The sequence below is a fragment of the Hippichthys cyanospilos genome, chromosome 9, assembly GCF_059441005.1.
Source record: "Hippichthys cyanospilos isolate Australia breed blue-spotted pipefish chromosome 9, RoL_Hcya_1.0, whole genome shotgun sequence".
Lineage (NCBI taxonomy): Eukaryota > Metazoa > Chordata > Actinopteri > Syngnathiformes > Syngnathidae > Hippichthys > Hippichthys cyanospilos.
Genome location: NC_142377.1, coordinates 19,143,242 through 19,164,519, shown reverse-complemented (window position 1 = coordinate 19,164,519; position 21,278 = coordinate 19,143,242). Strand labels below are relative to the sequence as shown.

General features: G+C 39.0%; 1 protein-coding gene across 5 annotated transcripts in view; it reads left to right on the top strand.

Annotated features, from left to right (window-relative positions):
- Positions 1-21,278, top strand: part of kcnab2a (potassium voltage-gated channel subfamily A regulatory beta subunit 2a) — a 65,641-nt gene that overhangs the window by 31,266 nt on the left and 13,097 nt on the right. For 4 of the 5 annotated variants that reach the window (XM_088422776.1, XM_088422774.1, XM_088422775.1 and 1 more), the window contains 3 exons: positions 19,035-19,078; positions 20,362-20,399; positions 20,541-20,620. In XM_088422776.1, the coding sequence (XP_088278902.1) occupies positions 19,035-19,078; positions 20,362-20,399; positions 20,541-20,620 (162 nt within the window). Of the gene's footprint in view, positions 1-7,710; positions 8,492-19,034; positions 19,079-20,361; positions 20,400-20,540; positions 20,621-21,278 lie in introns of those variants that run through there. The other variant, XM_088422773.1, reaches the window with a different exon arrangement.

Sequence of the window (21,278 nt, the reverse complement as noted above, 5' to 3'; positions counted from 1 at the left end):
ATGCACCACTCGACAGTACACTGAACATGACTGCTTGTTTAGCTTCTGCCACTCTTCACATTGGTGAGCGTTTTCGCTGTACATTCGCGTTTGCTTTATGGATACTTTGTTATGCCATCCCTTGGCAACTGTCCAGTCTTGTTGACTTAATGACTGAGTGTATTTTAGCTACTACTGCCTGTGAAAATAGCCCCAACGTCGCTGTTTCTTCGCTTTAAGACTTCAGCACAGTGAATAACTAAACAAGTTGAGGCACCACTCTATCTAAAATGCATTATGTAATTTTTGTGTATATTACCGATAGGGAGTTTGTTAACTTTTTTTTTCGGTCATTCTAGTTCACCCAGTTCTGTGCAATATGTTGAAATGGAGTGCCAAAAGGCATGACTTACCTTACATAATTACATTACATAAGTACAGAGGGCTTCCCTGTCCTCTTTTTGCATGTCTCAGCTCTCTTGCACAGTTGGATATGTCATCAGGGATAGCGCCAATGACGAAGTCGTCCTGAGCTCTGCTGCACGCGTCTGCAGGGAAATCTCACGTGCTCTCCCTAGAGTTTGGAATGGAGGCCATGACTGCTCACAGATGTGACCGGCATGTCTTCCCAGATTTACTCCAACAGAGAAATGTGTAATGCGTTTTTTTTTTAAATGCCTATGAGGCATTTAGAAAGCCTCCATGAGGCTTTTTGATATTATCTATGAGCAATTTTCAACATTGTGATTCAGCCCCCCCTCACCACCACCACTATGGCTATGCCAAGGTTACACAAAAACAGAGACATTTGCGTTGAGTGATTAAAAAAATAACATCAAACATCATGACATGACTTAATGCAGTGCAATTGTTTGCCAAATTTAACAAACGTAGCCCCCAAAATTGCATGCCTAGTAACAATAACTTAAAAAAAAAATGTAATGGATCCAAAACTAGCTGACAAATTGCGTTATGTTCCGAAATTGTTCAGCCGTAGTTTAATATTGTGGCTAACTAGTACTACACAGAAAAAAAAATGTAATGGATCCAAAACTAGCTGACAAATTGCGTTATGTTCCGAAATTGTTCAGCCGTAGTTTAATATTGTGGCTAACTAGTACTACACAGAACGTTTTTATCCTGTTTATCCTCTTTTGTAAAGAGATTTCATAACCAGTTCCCATATACTGTAGGTGAGCATATTGGGGTTTCAAAATGACAAAGGAGAATTTTTTTCTGTGTATTTAAGACTCGAGCATTTTTTTAAAGACCAACTCAATATATTTAAAGTAAACAATAATATAACTGCATCATATAGTTTGGGGAAACAAATTGTGTCAGCATTTTTAAAGGGATTCTTAGAGTAAAGTACAAAGTAAAAGTGATGATGAAAGTGTCTATATTTTGTTGAAGTCATTGTCCTGGCAGATATTAGGAATGCTTAGCCGGCACTTCAGGATACATTAGAACATCCATCAATCATTGCTGTCAATCTGTCAGACTTGGTCACTTTCTGTGCACTCGCTTAAACACACTCACCCTGGCACTCCTAATGTACACACACCTATACTCACACACACATTTTGCTGTTATTCCATTCCCCCACCTCAGAGATTCCATCTTGCCGGGTTTCCTCAAATCCTGACTAATGCCCTTCGTTCCGACTGTGAGAAAGTATAAGTTAAACCTTCAGTTGGACAGCTGGCAGACGCTCACACGTGATAGGGCTTTAATCCAGAGTATCTGCTGCACTAGTAATCACCTTCTGCCACACTTGATATCCTGGCCCATTACCCCTGCTGAAGCCTTCTTAGGAATGATACTGGATAGACTCAGAGAGTGTAACTGAAGCAGGTAAAGTGCACCATATGTATGAAAAAAGAAAATGGCAAGTTATAATTAAGCCATCCTTTTCTACAGCTTTTGTCCTTATTGGTATCATGCTCCTTTTGGTATGTGCATTTTGGCCAATAACCTTTTTAGTAATGATTCAGTAATAAATAGTTTTATGAGTCATTTTTGCTGAGGATAAAGAAAAAGTGCATTTGATTATTGTCATTGCCCTTATCTGCTCAGAATTATAACAATTGGAATGCTAGTTGTATTAGCCTGTCTATTCTGTTTTGTGTTGTGTGTTAGCATTAAGCTAAATGACTTTAAGAGGTTATTTGGCTTGCTTAATTAAATACACATATAATTATCTTGTGCAAGTGGCAATATATGAACTGCTTGAAGCATTTGGCCGGTTTTTATTGCAAGAATAGGTTACTTTTTCCTGCTCATTGTGAACTCCCCCTCCACTATTTAGTGCTCGTAGTAAAAATAAAAAATGCTTGCAGCTCAAAATAAGATCACTTGAGCAACTCATAAATCATTGGATATCCGGAGTATTCAGCAAAATGGCAAAACCATTTCTCTCTGATGTAGACACATAAATAGACAAATACACACTTGAATAAATAAAATTGAAATGATAAATAGCTTATGTCACATTGAATGGGATGTGTTATTGTAGTTAAATGGTGTTTTGCAACCTTTTTTTTTTTGCCAACAAAACATATAGCATCACCAAACATTATTGTCACTTAAGATACATTGAAATAATAATGACCATCATTCTCAATGTTTGTAAAATCAGTGCCTTCTACCATCTACTGGAAGATTCAATGGCAATGCCTATACTTGCTGGGATGGACAGGTGAACAATGATCCATTCTTTGTTGTAAATTTTTTCAGACTAATTAAGTGAAATTGTAGAATTTCCCATGAAATTCCTATAGTCACTCAAGGCAGAGTGGCTGGGAATCACTGCCGTAAGCAACCTTTCATGGAAACATGTGACATGAGCAATAATATCAGATTTTGTTGCCTTTTTTTTTTATTATTTATTTGTTTTTGTACTTCCGATCTTCCATTATGACGCCGTGGGTGCTCTTTGCATCAGGGCCACTCTCACTGTTGTAAAACTGATTCAAAGAGTCAGTGCCTATTTTTAGAGCTAATGCTGCTGTTGTGCTGAAGAATGACTACTCGTGACAGTGCTCCCTCTGTGGTCAGAGTGCCTTCTAAACGTCCTGTCAATTAAAGCCGTCCTTCTCTCTTCCCTCGCCGCTTGCACGGGAACAAAATAGTTGGTGTATGGGTTGCTCGTCAGGCTGTACTGTCCTACGTCCCGTGCATGTTCTCTAGTGGCCTCATTATGGTATGGCATTATTGATCTGTCAACGCGTTGCGATACCAAACATAGGCTAGGCATAGTGTAACGGAAGAAACATCATAGTGTTTAAATGCTGCGTTTGTCAGTGTGTAGGTGTGTCATTATAGGAGTATAGAAATGTATTCTAACCTTGTATTTAACCTTTAATAAAGATCAAGCCTCTGACGGAAAAATGTTCGAAGGACGTGAACTACTCTTTAAATAAAAGTGCCTGGTAAAAATAAAGCTCGTGGCAGACACAACAAGCATATTTTGCCCTGATCCATAAACAGTGGAGTAATACATGTAGAGAGACAGTAGAACACACACGGATACATTCTTTAATGCCAAATTTCTTTGTATTAAATGGAACTTCTGTGCTCATTTACTATGAGGAGTAGCATACTCCGTTCGGTTGATTAAAAAAAAAGTGGTAAATTCTACTTACTTTTTTACATTCTATGTAATTATGTCACTATTATATGTCAGACTTAGTTGTCACAGTGGCATTTTTCTTAAAGGGAGTAGGTGTAATTTTTTTTTCGCTTGTGCCTGTAGGAGCTTCAGGGGCATTACAGTATATGCAGCAATACACACTCCTTTTCCTGCTGTCTCATGCCACCCCCATGTAATATAATTTAATGATAACTAGACCTATGATTATATTTAAAACATACTGGTGGTCGTTAAGAACACATTTATTTGCAATTTTTAGAAACGTATAATCATTTAATTTATTTCTTTTAATGAAAAAACAGTCTAAATCTTACATTGTCCTTTTAATGGTAATGAGACTGATTTATCGATTTCCAAACTGACATTTCTTTAGTTTAATTTTCTATCTTCTATCAATCTTCTTCAGGAAGATTGCATCAAGGTCTTGATAGAATTTTCCATTTTTGTTCAATTGTTGATCGCTTGCACGGCTATGAAATGAGTTGTGCAATGCCCTCGTGAGAATTCTGAGTCACCTAAAGCACGTGTGGCTAATTAGCAACTTAACACATGCACTCTAAGTGATTATGTAAAGATCAAAATAGCATGTGTCAAACCATGAATTTATTTTGTTTCCTGCAGCGCTTCAAAGCATCGTTATTTCTTGGGGTCAAATAATTTCCCGAAAAGTGGTGGTGTGAAAATATATTTTATTAGCGGGTGTGTAACACTGTCTGCAAGCCAATGCCATCATTAGCCCCTAAACTGATTTTCAGCAAATGACAAAGCTGGAAACTGCCCTATCCATGCATGCATTTAAATCAAGTCTCCCTTGGACCAAATTGATCCAATTATGAAACCGGTTTTGTGCACTGAAGCACAGTCATGCTTTGAACAGAGAAGAGCCTTCCCAATACTGCCATAAAAGTAGAAGCAAATAACTCTAGTCCAAAATGTCCTATATTCCCAAAACATGGTAAAAACCCTCTACACAGGGTTATCTACTATATGAAGTTTCAATAACTGAGTAGCGCACCCCCTCCCCTTGTGACGTATTAATTGGTGAGCAATGGGCATGTGAAGGCTAAGGTCAAGGAGGATTCTAAATAAAACACCCAAAGGAACCAGTAAATGAAAAATTGTTCCTCTGTTGATTCATTCAAGTGATGGATTGCTTGCTTGTCACATGACGCATGCTTGTATTGATTCATCGATCCTCCATAGAGCTGCCGTTCAATAATGTGCAGATTTTCAGTTGCAGATGAATAAAGTTTCAACAAAGGTCTTACAGGGCTTGAGCTCAATGTACTGTATAGGAGAATACTGTACAGTATTTTTCCCTGCACAGATCATTATAATGTTTTAATACTCCCCAGTCAAACTGCCCAGTTTAACTTATTAAACATTTTATGTTTTGTGTTGGTTTTAAAATAGTAAACTCCCCGTTATTTGTGACATTTATCCTTGCTTTTTATGGGTACTTGGAGCCAGGAAAGCCAACTTATAAGCAAAATCTGCATTTAATAGTGAAATGTGCATGTAATATCAAAATCCCTATATAAATGATGTCTACTCAAATACAATGGGATTTTTTTTTTTTTTTTTAACTGATCTTTTTCCGAGCTTTTTCTTGAGCAGGGTTGTCTTCCCAGCCTGCTCAAGTGTTTCTATTAGGGCCTTAGTTGGGGTCTGAAGGTTGATGTTAACCTCTCAGTGTATTTTCCTGGCAGGTTTGAGTGACACCTTAAAATTCTTGCCACGCCCACTGAGGTTTTTAATAATGTGGTTGTTTATGATGCTCTGGACGGTTGGCACAGGGATGCCAAACCCGCTTGGTCAAGTAACCCTTTCCCTCGCTGTGGACACATATAAGATTCTAACGCAGGTCCTCCCGCACGTCTTTCTTGACCATAATGTCCAGAATCCCAGTATGAGTGTTGCCATTTTCATCTTGAAATAGCATTTTGCATCAAAATGAACATATTTGGGACATTTTTGTTGAGATATTGACGGGGGCATGAATAATTTTGAACGTAACACTTGATGGAAGTCCATCAATAATATCACATTGAAATGAGAAATCCCTTGAATAACGCTTTGTTTTCTTTCATTTGTTTGTTGGTCACATATGACTCACAAAGAAACTAAGAAAAAAAAAAATCAGTCTGTCATAGACACACAAAAAAACTTCAAATTCACCAGGGTATGAATAATTTTGAGGACAAGTATATACTTCCAAATACATACATAGTATCCGGGTCTGTCTTAGATTAGGGTGTACGGCACGGGTGTATCTGTGCAGCCTTTTGTTTTCGACCCCCTCCACAACTCTCATTAAATCTCCTCTACGCGATGACTCCCGGGGCCCCGAAGCTGAGCGGAATGGAACGTGGCATCACATTTCTACTACCGTTGTGGCGACTGTGCGCCGAGCTCTGACGCTTAACAGCCTTGAGAGTGAATGCTTTTGTTCACCTCCATAATATGACGTTGCCTGTTGATACAATACCTCATTCAGAATGATGTAAGGCAGCCATCTTATTACTTGAAGGTAAGCATAACTGAAGTGTGGCTTCTCTGCGCTCTGCTTACTATTCCAAATCCGATTTCAATCAAATTAAAGCCTTCATAGCGGGTTCTATTTAAGGCCGGGCCGTACAAAAAAGGTCATAGTTCCAAGAATAGGGCTGTCAGTTAGCAAGTCTGTATGCCAGATTCCTTTGATAGTGGTGGCCTCTATGAGTGCTTCACTTGCCACATCTGCTCCTGATGGCATCTCGTTTAATTATCTGCTTGCCACACTAGCTGCTCCAGTCAGATAAGCTTGAGTATTAGATTACTGGGAGTGTGCAAGCTCCTCCGTTCGTCGCGTCAAGTCTGCAGCCTCGGTCGCATACAGCCCAATTGCGGAGGGTTAGGGTTACTTACGAAATCTTACAACTTACAATTTTAGGCAGTCAACGTTGCTCTTGTTTATTTATTTATTTGTTTATTTATTCATTTATTTATCTCTTTGATTTTTTTTGTTTTGTTTGTTTGCTTGTTTTTATGTTATTTCCAAATCAGTTTTCCGTTTGGTGCAGTTTTATATACTTTCCTCAATTGCATGTTGCACACTGTTTTACTCTGAATGCATTTTCAATGCTAGCGAATGTCATGTTTTTGTGAATGTCATGTCTAGTGATTGTCATGTTTTTGCTCAGAAAAATAAATAGAATAGAACTTTAAAAATTTAAATTTCATTCAAATGAAACACATTAAATTTGCTGTAAGACTAAAATTATGTAATTTTAAAGTTATGGCTTTAGTATTGTGGATTGGTATAGGCCAAAATGGCGATGAAACACGTAACATTCCTCTGCTTTTCACTGACTTGTTTTCCTCTCTACCTTTTTATCATGATTATATTTACACTTAAAATGAAAGAAATATGAATACCGTGGATTTGGAAGCACAAGTGAGAGCTCAGAGCTGAGTTCTTTTTGTTTATTGTTTTGATTCACCTTTTGGGTCATTTGTTATTTTGAGAACATTAAATTCAATAGGATGCAGTCATTTATAGCTTTACAATGTGATTTTTTTTCCTTTATAGAGTTGTATTTTTGAGCACAGGTTATCCAATTAGATATTATCTCGTCACACAACGACCTGGGTCAAACGGCGACTCATTTCTGTCAGTCACCCTCCTACCGTTGGCGTATATTGTTACAGATAAAGTTACATAATGAATAATTTATGGGCAGTTGAACAGTCCCCCGTGACAGACCTGATGGGGCCGACCAGGGTGAGCCTTTTCTTTAGATGCCACGCGGTTTTTGTGTTTCGGCTTACTGCAGGGCATCACTCGGACACAAAAAGTTTACATGAAAATAATGCAGCGTTTTTTTTCCTCGAGGAGCTTTTGTCAACACAACCAATTTCAATGCACTCGCGCTGCCTTGACTGTTCATCCTTGTAGCGCTTCTTCATATCCCTCCCACCGTATTCCCTCCCCCTTGCTCTCTCTCTCTCTCTCTCTCTCTCGCTTTCCTCTCCCATCTCTCGCCTATGTGCACCGTGCCGCTTCACGATCGGCACAAGGCAGGCAGATGTGAGTTGAATCAAGGCGACCGTAAGTGAGGTGACAATGAGGTCGAGCGGGAGAATGAATTTCCAGCAGCCGGCCCCACTGTCAAGGTAGACTCTGCAGATGTGAGCTTTTGGATCTCTGGTTTGGATTTTTACATTGCCATTTTTTTTTTTTTTTTTTAATGTGAGAGAGCAGGCATCACGGAGGTATAAAACTCCAGCTTGGAACTCAGCCTTGAAAGGAAACTGTAAATCTGCTCATCAGCATCTGATTAAATGCCTGAAGGCAACTTATGGAGGAATTCGAGAAGATCCTCAATAAGAAAATCGTTACGATTTTTCTTTATTCATACTTTGCATAGTTTTTATCTGCACTCCCATCCTTGTGCCTCTGGACTATTGTGAGCCGGTCAGTCCATTTACCAAGTGGGAAGTGATTTCCAACACGAGCAAAGACGTCCGACACTTGCCCCAGGGACGAAGCCACCTTTTACAACCCTCATGGACTGAAGCAGCCTTGCACTCGCAGCTCATTCAGAATTCATCCATCTGATTTTTCTTTTTTAAATACTCTTGATTATTGAGTGTTGACGAATCCAAGATGCAGGTCTCGCTGGTGTGTACCGACCACCGCGGCGGGGTGAGCCGCACCACGGAGGACCGGCTCAACCGGCAAAATGCCAACAGCCCCGGCACGGGGACGCGAAGCAAATTCCGAGCCGTGGCCATGGTGGCTCGGAGTCTTGGTCAGCTCTCGGTTCAGAGTGTGCCCTCTTCCAGCGAGCAAAGCATGAGGACCGGCATGAAGTATAGGTAGGGCATGTTTGATCAAACATTTCTTTGTTGGGATTCCAGAATGATCTTTTCCTTCAAAACCTAGAGGTCTGCAGTATAAAAAAGTCATGGCCAAATTATTTCAGAACCAGTAATGTTTGGTTTTGCAGTTGATGATCACATGTAAAGCAAATTGTCACTTGAAATTTAAGAGTACATTTTTCTGATTAGCGTTTGCAAGAGAAAATCTTGATGGATGGCTTCTTACTGGTGTTTGTTTGTGTGTTCGACTCCTAAAACAGAGAAATGCCTCCTGTTCTATTCACTCTTGCTTTAAGCCTAATAACGTGCAGATAAGACCCCGGACAAAATGCTTTAATTTGGTAATAAATTTGCATCCAGGGGAATGCTTTAATTTGGTAATAAATTTGCATCCAGGGGAATGTTTTAATTATAGTCCTGATGTGACATTTTATTATGCATGGTGCATACTGCACAACGTAAAAATGTTGTTAGAAGAAAGTATGCCTTGTTACTGTTGAACAAACAGTTTTTGATACTAGTGTAAAAGTGTTTGTCATACAAATATTTATTGTAAGTATGAATTTACTACTGTTTTGGCATAGGTGAATGAGAGACTACTAGAATTGCAACAAATTAAGTGATTACTCAACAACTAATGGATAATCATACAAATTCCTTCTTTCTAATAGTCGATTAATTGTTTAGAGACCTATGCTTTTCCGAATCCTCAGAATTTTAGCCTCTCAAGAGTTTATATCAGATTTCGATCACATTTTGGCCAATTTGCTTCAGCCCTATACCTCAATTTCTCAATGCATCCTCTTATTAATATCAGTGGTCTTCAATATGAAGACCGTCTGACAACATCAAAGAATCTATTTAACAGTAGCATAATTCAACATGTTCATTAGGTGAATACAGTTTGAAATAAGCATTTCAACAGACTTCCCCATCAATAAACCAACACTGAAGACGTACTATCAGAAAGGCCTTGTACAATGAGTAATGGTTCCTCGAAAGCAAATTCAGTAGAATTTGTGGGCCATGGCTTTTGTAAGAGAGTCTTCAATCATTGTGTGCTGCGGCATACATTTAAATTCAGTTAATCGGTCTTTTTTTTTCTTTTTTTTTTTAATGACTATAGGACTATCACTATCAAATATTTTTATAGCTTGTTTTATGATCTATGCTAATCAGGATAAAAATATATGGCATTAAAAGTATTTATTATAAAATTATTTTTGACAGATTACAATTTATTAAAAAATTGTTATTTTGGGATTGTTTTAGGCTTAAACAAAACTAAACAGCTAATTCAGCAATATTTAACAAGGGTGACACTGAACTCAGTTTATATTTCTACTTCGAGGCTTTAGGTGCATGTCAATTGATGGTTATTTATACTATGATTGCAAAAAATGATTTTTGTTATTATTAGTACTTATGAAATAAATAAGTACTTGACATATTGTTTTCATAAATTAATTATCCCTCTCCAGGCAGGCGTTGCAAATTTACAACAATATTATGAGAGTCCCCCTAGGTACTCCACATTAATATTGATTGAGGCATTCTTTTTTAGAAGTTTGGAAAAAAAAAAAAGAAAAGAAACTTAATTTGAGCCTGAAGGGGTTATGAATCAGTTACTGTTTTGTTCCATAACATCAGACAATAGGGTAAAATGTTGATCATTGTTCTCCATAGTTAAAGCAGATATTTGCAAACGTCTTAGTTTACATAAACACAAATGATGATGTATGCTTTAATGGACGTAATGATGTTGCTCCATATACTGAAAAATCTTGGTTTTGTTCAAGGTTTTATTAAACAATTGTATAATATTGTCTTTAGTTAATGTTTGTACAGTATGCCGTGCATTTTAATTGGAACAAAATATTGTTTAATTGGCTGTTGTCTAGAGGATGCACATTAGTCATCCTTATGAGCCCCGCTGAAGACACATCACACTCCTTTGCATCCGATATGCTCGGGGCAACGATGCCATGTTGGCACAATCTAATTATTCAAGCTAATGATATTGAATGAGTAGAACCGTGTCGGCCCTCCGGCGTGTTGTCTGCTGTTTGCGCTTCCGCACTTTGTCCAAAGTACACGACGCGCTCTATGTTTGCGCGCCGGGCTGGGAGTGAATGCGACGCACCCTTGTGTAGGCAGCTCAAGGTTGCATGCGCGCTGTGGGTGCAGCGCAATGCTCGTAAGAATGAAAGAGCAAGGATGGAAGGATTGAAAGGCGAGCGTAGGCATGTTGCTTAAGAGTCATCTGTACTCTTTATTAGTCGATTCATGTCCCAGCAGTTGCATTTACCTTCCCCATCGCTTCCTGGTTTATCCTTGAGAACAGAAAATAGTAGTGAGGCCGCATGTTTGCGTTTCTGTATTCACAGATTTATTTTGGCGGGTGCGGAGTGAATTGATCCTCTGCAAATCACGGAAATCTTGTCTATCTGCTGTTTTTATGCTCAAGTCAAAGCCATGCGTTATATGAACATAGTGATGGGCGACATTGCAGTGACAAAGAAAAACAGCGGGTGAAGGACTTACATGAGCCGTATTTGAACCTTTCCACAGTTAACATTATGCACTTAAATGATGAAATCTTAACTTTGGCGACTTAATTTCTTGAGAAATATGAGTTGTTTTTTTTGACTTCTTAACAAGGAAGTGAAACGTCCCATTGACTGGCATTATAGAGACTGTACAAGGGTCGTCCTCCTCGTTCTGATGGTTGTGAGTGAGACACTAGAATGGAAGTAGCTGATTACCTGCTCAGGCCGAGCGAGAATTTTTAGAGATGGGTCAAGAAAGAAAAATAAAATTTGGGTGTGTTTAGGGTGAATAATTAACATTGTGACATGGTTATTTAAAGCCCCAAAAGTTGAATTTCCATAAAGGGACCCTTTTAACACTCTGTTCCAATGTTTTTACACCAAAGATTAAAAAAAAAAATGTAAGCGTCATCCTCAGCGCAAAGCATGTTGCAATTTGAAATGAGTTCACATTACAAGTGTTTACCAACAAGCCTCCAGTTCGCTCGGAAGTACTTGGGCAACATCGGTGAAACATATCTGGTCAAAAAGTCAGGCCTTCAAAATAAAAGCACAACAGTACAAAAAACGTTTTCACAAAACATTCTTTAGCTTGATGGTGGCTGATTTAGAAGTTCCGCTAACAGCGCAAGTTCTTCCGACATTTAAATAAGCCACCCACGTAAAAGTGTGCTGAAAAAGTGATCAAACATATCATATATGTTGAACTAATGCTTGCATTGTGGAATGTGCTTTGTCATTTGATTAACCCATTTTTACACAAACCAATAATTGAAAGCCTCAGCCATTTGAAAAAGAAAGGTGGTAGCAAAATAGAATTGATGAAGAGTAGCAAAGCACACAATAGCTGCTTCTGCTCCCTCCTTTATCTATTAGTCTTTACACTGTTTGCATTACGCAAAACTGTATTCTCTATTTTTAATATTTTGGATGCCTGTGGTAGACCAATCACATTTATTCAATTTTATGGCAAATATTGTGATTTGTAAGATTTGATTTCAGCCAAACTTTCTGAAACTGATTCACAAAAAGCATTTTACATGTTCCACCGTTTTTTTGCATTTGGTGCTTGTTGCATCTAAAAGAAAACCTTACAGATCCCTTTGGCTGGATGTCAATTACTTGCACATTTTTGCTTTTTTGTCCCTCTCCCCAACGAATAGCGGGGGTTCACTATCCACTTTTGCACGCTAATCCAAACTGTATAATAGCTGTGTGAAATTCAGATGTAGCTCATTTGCATAAGGTTCTCTCCGCCGTTCCTTCAGCATGGCAGCCTTGAGCGGCCTTGATCGTGACTGTCAGGCTGCATTTATGGGCGAAAGCGCAGGCTCGCTTGGAAAAGGACCTCCCCTGCAGGGTGGAGGGGGGATATCAAAGTGAATGTCTTCTCAGGCTCCGAGTGGCGTCCTCCCCGCAGACAGAAGCGTTCCGTAATGTGACACTAGCTCCTCTCGACGTTCGGGCTAAAGACATGCAGATCTGCTTCTCATATTTCTCATGCAGAACTAAAAAAAACAAAAATAAAATGCCTTCAAGTCAGGGCTGAGTTAATGATCCACACAAAATGGTTTCTGATTATGTAAAGTGGACCCGCTCGGGCGATGGGAGGATCTCTGTGAAATTGGGCGGTCGTTTTTTGTGACGGCGACACGCTTGTACAAGAGAGCATCTCTGCAAACACAAGTGCAGAGGTGGAAACAGCACTCTGTACCTGCTTCGCATTCATTCATGTCACTGCTTTGTTTTTCAGTTATTAACCACAGTTTACTATCACCATTTATTTTTACTTATCATTGACTTTTTTTGCATTGCATTTTTAAATGTATTAATTAGAAATGGAAAATGATGCTATTATTTACATTTAGGTTTAAACCAAATACAGTACTGTTTTAGCTTTTTACTGTGGAAAAATGGCTAGTTAAATAAAGTGTCCCAAAATAAAAGAAGAAGTATAGTTATTCCAAATTGCACAAATAAGGTCACAATGAGTCTCTGATCCATTTGGGTTGTTGCATTATGTGCTTGTCATCCAAAAGCCTTTTTTTTTTATTCCTAGAGTTTTGAGAGAAAACATCTCCAGTGGTTACTGTAAACATTTTAGTGGACAAGTGTTATGAGGCTAATTATCCTCTTATTATTCTTACCGTTGTTGTAATGTTTTGGAGCTTGTGGTGAGGTTCGATTTTAGATTTTTCAGGGCACTAAATTTTCAATAAAAGAACAACTTAGTGAAACGTAGACTCACGCTTTGCTGGGTTCAATTTTTTTCTTGAGCCTTTTTGCGTGAAGTTTTCAAATAAATTGATTGTTTTGCAAATGTATAATATAAATTGTGTAAAGTATAAACCGAACATCACTTATAATGTCCTCCAAACATGCTAACATTATACAAAAAAAAAAAAAAAAATCCTAGAAAATCCTTTCAGGAACTTAACAGTTGTGGAGAAACAAAGGCGCTATGTATCTATTATTAACTTCTGTTACTGAGAATGACTACGTACACAAAGGCAGCGTGGTGGCAATGAAAAGCTTGTGGGTGTGAGATTTTGGGCCTGGTGAGTGTGGGTGCATGCTGGGACATTTTCCTCATCATCAAGGCTTTCCACCTGCACTCCCACTGCTGAAAAGCAGAGGCCACGGCGCTGATGTAAATACGCCGTGACTCTTCCATCCACAGTGCTCATTTCAAATCCCCACTTAGGTGCCATCTTAAAATGTGCACACCACGTTCACCATCTGTTTGCTCCGTGAAAACTTCTGATGCTTCATCGTTTTTCGTGCATTTTCCTCAATATTTAATCAGTCGTTTGTACATTTTCCCAAATGTCTTCATTCTGAGTTTTAAATCTTTTACATTCATATAAAAAGTACACGACTAGCAGTGTCTCTTTTTTTACAGCTTAATGGAGCCTCTCGCATTTCCGAATTTTTCACGCTTTATTTTCTGAAATGTAATGTTTTTTTTTTTTTTTTAAATCAGGTCATTCTTATTAAATACGTTCTCACTTGCTACTTCGCATAGTCTACCTGCTTTTTTTCTTCGAATAATACTCTTGTTATAATAGTCAAAAATATTTTCTTTTGTGATGTCCTTGCTGCCAAATCGCCGCTTTTCAGCCTCTGTAAACAATGTCATTTACTTATTTAAACATAGAAATAAAATTAATAACTAGATTATATTTCAAACATTCGACCTGGCCCTCCGTAGTATTTTCCACTTCTTATTTGGACCCATGGGAAAAATAATTCCCACTCCCGCTCTGAATTGTCCTTATGCCCACGTGACTGAAACTAGAAGTAGCGTTATCGTGAAATGGAAAACCGAGACAGCTGTTCATTCTTTGCCTCACTAAGTTGTGGATATGTGTGTGTTTGTGTGTGTGAGGGGTGGGTTCAATGTTGTCCTGAATGCATTACAAATGTCCTCCATTTATTAACAGCAGTGTACAAAGCAAATAAGGGATCAACTGTGCATTGTTCTTCCAATAGTTTGGCATGTGGTTTGGGGCTGTGACACTGCTCTATTTTTCATCATGTGCTGTTACATGCAGATTTCACTAATAGTGCTAATATGTACAATAACGCCAGCAGCATATTTTACTCCTCCTGTCAGAAAGGATCCCGTTGATGGAATAAACTACAAGACGAACTGAACACGAACATTTATGCATGATGAAGAGCATACTGTAAGTACACCCGAATGGAGGACGAAGCGCCCGTAACCAACACGAGAGCTGCTGGCATTCCGCGTTGTGTTGATGTCACCTCTGAGGCTTTATTAATAGTTACGCTCGGCGAGAATATCGCAACACGTTTCTCTTCGTGGCTTTCGTTTAGTCATTTGTCAGTCTGTCCTGTCATCTCCCCTGACTTCAAACATTGTTTTTTAACATGCGTAGTAATGACAAAATACACATGTTGTGTGAGACCTTTTTTTTGTGGTGGGTATTGCAAAGCCCCGCTGCAAACAAAGGAATTTTGTGAGTAAGGTCGCTGTCAACAAGACATATGTGTGTTTAACAATTTGTGTTAGTACAACTCTAAATTGTGTCCAATTGTTTTCGTATGAGAGGATCAGATTCACAAATGCAAGAGATCAGATCCACAAATCCAAAGTAGAGATTGATGCAAAGACATGAAGCCATGTCTCGCCAGGTCAAAGTCTTGCAAACAAGAGTTTTATTCAAAATAGCTCGCACGCAAGTTTTCAATTCATAAACTCAACACAATTTAGTCGTACTCATACGAATTGTTGCATTATGTATGCCGTGTTAAAATCTGCTTTAAAATATCGATATATGAAAATACATGTATATGAAATACACTTTTTTCTTCATCACTGCCAGTAGCGATGTGGACATTTCTTCGAATCAACTTGAAATTTTGTTGACCACCTTGCTTGTCCGGCGGCCCCACGGGGTCCATTGTCAAGTCAATATAGAGTTTGCTACGCTTGCAGCAGCCCTCAATTCTCTCCAGAATGCAGGTTGTCACATGAATGTGGCCTGATCTTTGTTTTCCACTCTTGCAGTTGTCAGCAAGTCGGTATGCTTACTGTACAGTCCATGTCCTGATCATAGGCTTTATCCTCAGTGCCACTATCAGTGTTGCGTTCCTTTTTACCGGACTCGTCTCCTTCATTATTTACTGTTGTGATTCACTTCTGCTGAGGTTCAGCAGGAACCTGAGCCCGGTGTGCTGGCAGGGGGCGGCCACGCCGGAGGGTCTGTTCAAGGTTGCTCAAGCGCAAATATCGAACATGCTGATGTGCTGACAAAGGGACAACTTTGGCTTTGACGAGCTTCATATCCTCATACGGGGGTACTTGAAAAATGCTGGCGTTTTATTGTTGTATTTCAAGGTCGGAAAACTTACGAGATCATGAAAGGACAAGTCAAGTCTGAAGTATATTTCGTCTGTAGTCTAAACACAGCGTTCTGATTAATATTGAGTTTGTGGAATATGAATGGAGCGGAAGATTTCACCCATATTGATCCTTCTTAGGGGTCGCAGTTTGCATCTTGCTGTCAACCGAATATGACATCACAGTTGCTCAGGGCTCAAGGAACGGCTAATCACTTGTATTTTGGAGTTTGGTCTTGTGTCATTCTCAAACTTAGCCACGGCTGGTTTTTAGATCTTGTCGGTTTTGTTTCAAGCAAATGGGTTTCCCTGTTGATCTAATTTTTTTGGAGACCCACTTGCAAGATGGGCACTATTTGAGCAAAGTGTTTAATACAGTGCTATCTTTAGTCTTAATTTCAACAAGACTTCAGTTCTGTTTGTGTTTTTGTTTTGCTCAGGCTGGCTATACGGTTCCTTTGCGATTAAATGTAAAGTGGCTTTCTCTACAACTTCACACGTTTATTTTTAACAACAAAAATTTCTCTCATCACTCAATATCGTCTAATCTCGCATGAAACGTATTTTCTAACGAATGCAGAATCATGTGTATTTTAAGTGTTTCGGCTGTTTATTTAATGAAGAACACACGAACGTTTATTGGAGAAAAAAGTTAGCCGTAGCAATAAACATCTCAGTCAATCATCTCAAACAGGCTCCAAAAACAATTATGGCCCCTATAATCTGCTTTTGATTCCCTTTCATTGTAATGCTGAGTGCAGCATCCTCGGGGGGTGTTTTCCTCATTGAAATAAAAGGAAGCTAATTAAAGATTAGCTACGCTTTGCCAGAGGGGATCGAGTTAACCTTGTCACCACACACACCATAAAGCTCCTCTGGATGCTTTTGTCCCTCTTCCCTGGATGAACTCCTCTGTCAGCTACTAAATGTGACGTCGTCAGATAAGATAGCCAAGGAGGACTACTTTTTTTTTGTTGTTTTTTTTGTGGACGCAATGGAAAAGCCGTTGAACAAATGCATAAGCATACATGTAGGCTGTTTTTCTGTATTTTTTACAGCAGTGGTGGTCGGTGCATTTTGGACTGGGAACTGAAGCAATCTAATCCACTCCAGCACCACTATCAAGTGGCAATTTTACAAAATAATATACTGTACATAAACACAACGTAAAAATGTGTGGCATTAAAATGCACCATCCCCATCAGAGATGCTGATGATGAAAAACAAAACAAAAACAAAAAGCCACCTTCTGTTTTCGCTCCTGCCTGCAAGCTTAGCTGTTGCCCTCACACGTACTACTCAGGAAGTGCCAAATAAATGTTTTGAAACATGCCAACCAGCAACAGTGTTTCCTACCGATCTTCACAATGTTCGGTTTGCTTGGAACACAAGAACAACAGTACTACAGTGCAAGCCTGCCCATATTTTGAAGAAGCCACTGTTAGCGGTGTTAACAATCTCAAGTCACTCAGTCAGTAACTTTCCAATCGGATCGACCTTCTCATGTCACCGCCACTCAATGAGCCGGCAGTCGGAGGCCGTGTTGCATCACAGGATATTCTCACCTTGCCACCTTGACATGGCATTTCGTCCTCGTACTCTCACACCGTATACCCAATGAATGGATTCCTCGAGGGTGTGTTTATAACCAATCCATTATTTACTAAAAACCAACCCATTGTTTACTAAATTAAATATGATCAAATACTATCATTTCATTCTAATTTTAAAAAAATCTAAGAAAAATGTGCAAAGAATACAATAACCAACTTATTAGCAATACTCAGAAGCTGTTCAAAGTCAGAGAGGATTGTCGTTATAAGTGGCACAAGCGACTAAAACAATTTAAGTTAAAAACTTGGCCAATTGGAGGGCACCACCTGGTGAAAACCCACATTTTATAGGGAAGGGAGAACATCACGGCCACAAAGACCCACCAAGAAGAAAATTTGATGACAGCGACGCTGTGTTGTTTTATTCTTTATGTTATTTTTCTGTAAAATACAGAAGCATGAATTATAGAAATACAGAATGTAACTGAATATTACACTGTGATTGTTTTGCGCTTTTCTTGCTCTGGCGCAAGCGCAAGAAAACCACACTGAAATCAAGTGGAGAGAGAAGGGGGTGTAGAGGAAGAGAGGGGCAGAGGAGGAGCGGAGGAGCTGCTGAAGACGTCACCATTGAACATACTGTACTGAACCGTTTCTAAGTGCAGTGTGAAAAGGGGTTTATAGTAGACCAATGGACAATGCTAAATTGCAAAGTGATGAATTCCTGCCAATGGGTGCCCAATTAATGTCTTCATAATCTGACTAACATCGAACCACAATAACACATTTTGTGTTATGAGTGTATGTGTATAACACATCCTCGTAAGAACTTGTGTCATGTGATGTGCTCCCCACATGAAAGAAATAAACACTGCTCCAGACACAGGGCCGGGCCCTAGCCTGGATTTTTTTTTCTTCCCCTTTTGGATCTTATCATGGATTCATAAAACTCACAAAAGAGCTATCGCCCATTCTACTACTGTTTTATATCCACTGTATTTCCATGCAAGCTGTGTTAGATATAGCGTAGTACATTTCCTCCCCCACAATCATTTCGACTCCTGCACACGTTACATCATCCCTGATGAAACTTTTTTTTCTTCCTATTTTTTGCCTGCTTCTCTTTTATGAAAAGCAGACACACTTCAGTGTTTGATCACCTTCAGGAAGTTTATTGATCTAAAAGACACAAATCACTCTTCCGTGGTGATACGTTGTATTATATTGAATAGCAAACCTATAGTAGTAAAATGCATGCACGTTAGGAGACGTAAAGCTGCAGTAGTCAGCATTGACTGAGATTGTCTTTCACTTCAGGGAGCTCGTCAAGCTTTCACAGTCTTCTTTGACTTCGCCATCCATGTGTGTGTCCCTCACAGTTTGCATGGTCCACCTTTAAATCCACTTTTGGAACCTAATCTAAAACAGGCTTTTTGTTATAGTAGTCAAACTGCTCTTCATGTGTTTCATTAAGAAAAGCATTTAACTACGATGTACCGGAGTGCAAAAATAATCTCTCGTTGATATTTTAGAACGGCGTTAACATCAGCGTTCTATGCTGTGTCTTGACAGAAACCTTGGGAAGTCGGGTCTGCGCGTGTCCTGCCTTGGATTAGGTAAGAGCCAAACCACGAGAGAGGGGTTGCGGTGACCTGAATGTGCATTGTGTAACCAAATCATGGTAGGAACTCGGTCCTTTTTTTTTTTTCTTCAGCTTCATTAAGTGGCGACACAAGACAGTTATTTCCAAGATGCCAGTGGCAATTTGTAAAAAGACTAGAAGGGAATTTAAGTAATGCTTTTTGGGGGGAGGAGTGGCATTTAGGTTGGTGTGCTGTGTATCTTTACAACAAATAGGAATGGGTGATATATTGAATTAATATGATTGAATGGCTGTTTTAATGATGAGAAAATTGAACTCCTGCTAAATTGTAACGTTGAGGTTTTATAAAAGTGGCAGAATGCTTTGCTAGGTGGTTTACAAGACATGATTATAGTTACTAACTGTGTAATTGTGGTATTAAGCAAGCAGTGTACAATTTTTTTGTGAGCAAATCAGTATATGTTATTATTGTTTAAACATTTTGCACGGGATTTCATTTTTGAATAAATCAAACCTTTACATTTGTATTATTTTTTTACTTAACTTGATTAAAATAATCATCCAAAATGACTTTTAAAAAATGAGAAATGTTATGGTCTTATTGCCCAACCTTTAATATAGTATTTCACTTTTGTAGTTTTTGGAGCCTTTTAAATCACGAATGTTTGTCAATGTGTGCACTGTGACTGACTGGTGACCAGTCTAGATTGTACCTCATCTTTCACCCAAAGTCAGCTGGGACCAGCTCACACGATGAAGCGGATGGATGTACAATATGCCTCGTAATAGTTCGGAAATTTGTGGACTCTGCGCTTTTTATATCAGCCCATCGAGACAGCAAAGCATTCTTGCCTGAGTCGTGGCTTTATTACGCGTCTATTGCTTCAACAGCAACATAACCCAGATTTCTTTAATCCGCCACTTGCCAAATGCTTAAAACAAAATTAGGTCATAACAACAAAAGCATGCCTGTACATATGTTTGTAAGGCACAATACACACATACGGATGTCAACCAAATTATTCAAATGTGAGACTGTACATGCCATTTCATGTTACAGTCAAGGTTCTGTGTAAACTGCACGGATAAAAATTTGTGATTGTCACTTATGAACACTTAAAATTGACACAACTGACTGTATTCCATGCAAATTAACTAAGCCACTCGGGATCATATTTTGCAAGACGTCCAAGAATTAAGATGACACCTTGATCTGAAGGGGAAAATAGTCTGAATATTGTTGAGCGTATAACCTTCTTAATAGTTTGCTTCCTTTCTCTGTTAATATCTGAACAGGAACGTGGGTGACGTTTGGCGGGCAGATTACAGATGAGGTGAGTTGATTAGCTTACAACGACATCAGCGATTGTTGTCGCAGCTTTCCTTTATGTGTGGAACGAAGTCTGCTTGTTAGCGATGTGGTGTCGGTGATCTTTCATCCCTCGTTTGCCTCGCCGCTTTTGCTTTCTCAACAGATGGCAGAGCAGCTGATGACTCTGGCGTATGAAAACGGCATCAATCTGTTTGACACGGCCGAGGTCTACGCTGCTGGGAAGTGAGTGCGCGCCTTCACCTCTTTTCAAGAGCTTCCACAGCGTTACTGATTAAGTCCGCGAGGCAATATTACAGCCCCATCAAAAAGTGGCCTTGATCTCGGGGATTCACCCCAGTATACATTGTTAACAACTACAGCGTTTTATTTTTTTATTTTTATTTTTTTTCCACTTAATGGTAAAATAGTCCCTGTGTCGGTACAAACATGCTTTCTGCAGAGGCTTAGAGCAAAAAAAAAAAAAAAGTGCAAAATGCAAGTCAGTTGACATGAATGCAAGTGGATTTGTTTATCCTGGGGTGCAAAACTAGAAATGAATTTCCACCGTCGTTGTCAACTGATTTTATTGGAACATGGCGAATCTCAGAAATGAGCAAAGACTTGGAAGTGACCTCAGTTTTGACGCCACCGCAATGCTGTTATTAAAGATGTAATCTTGAGTGAATAATGTTTTTTCATTCTTTTTTTTTCTATGCCCCTCTTCTTGTGTGGACTAATCTGGTTGTAACATGGTTGCCTTGATGTAATCTTCAGGATTAGGATTTTTTTTTTTAAATTCCCTCAATAATTACCTAGTTTGAGTACAGAAACTAACATTGACATGGTTTATTTTTGTCTGTATTCATCCGTCATGTCATTGTTAACCTCCATAAAACAAGCC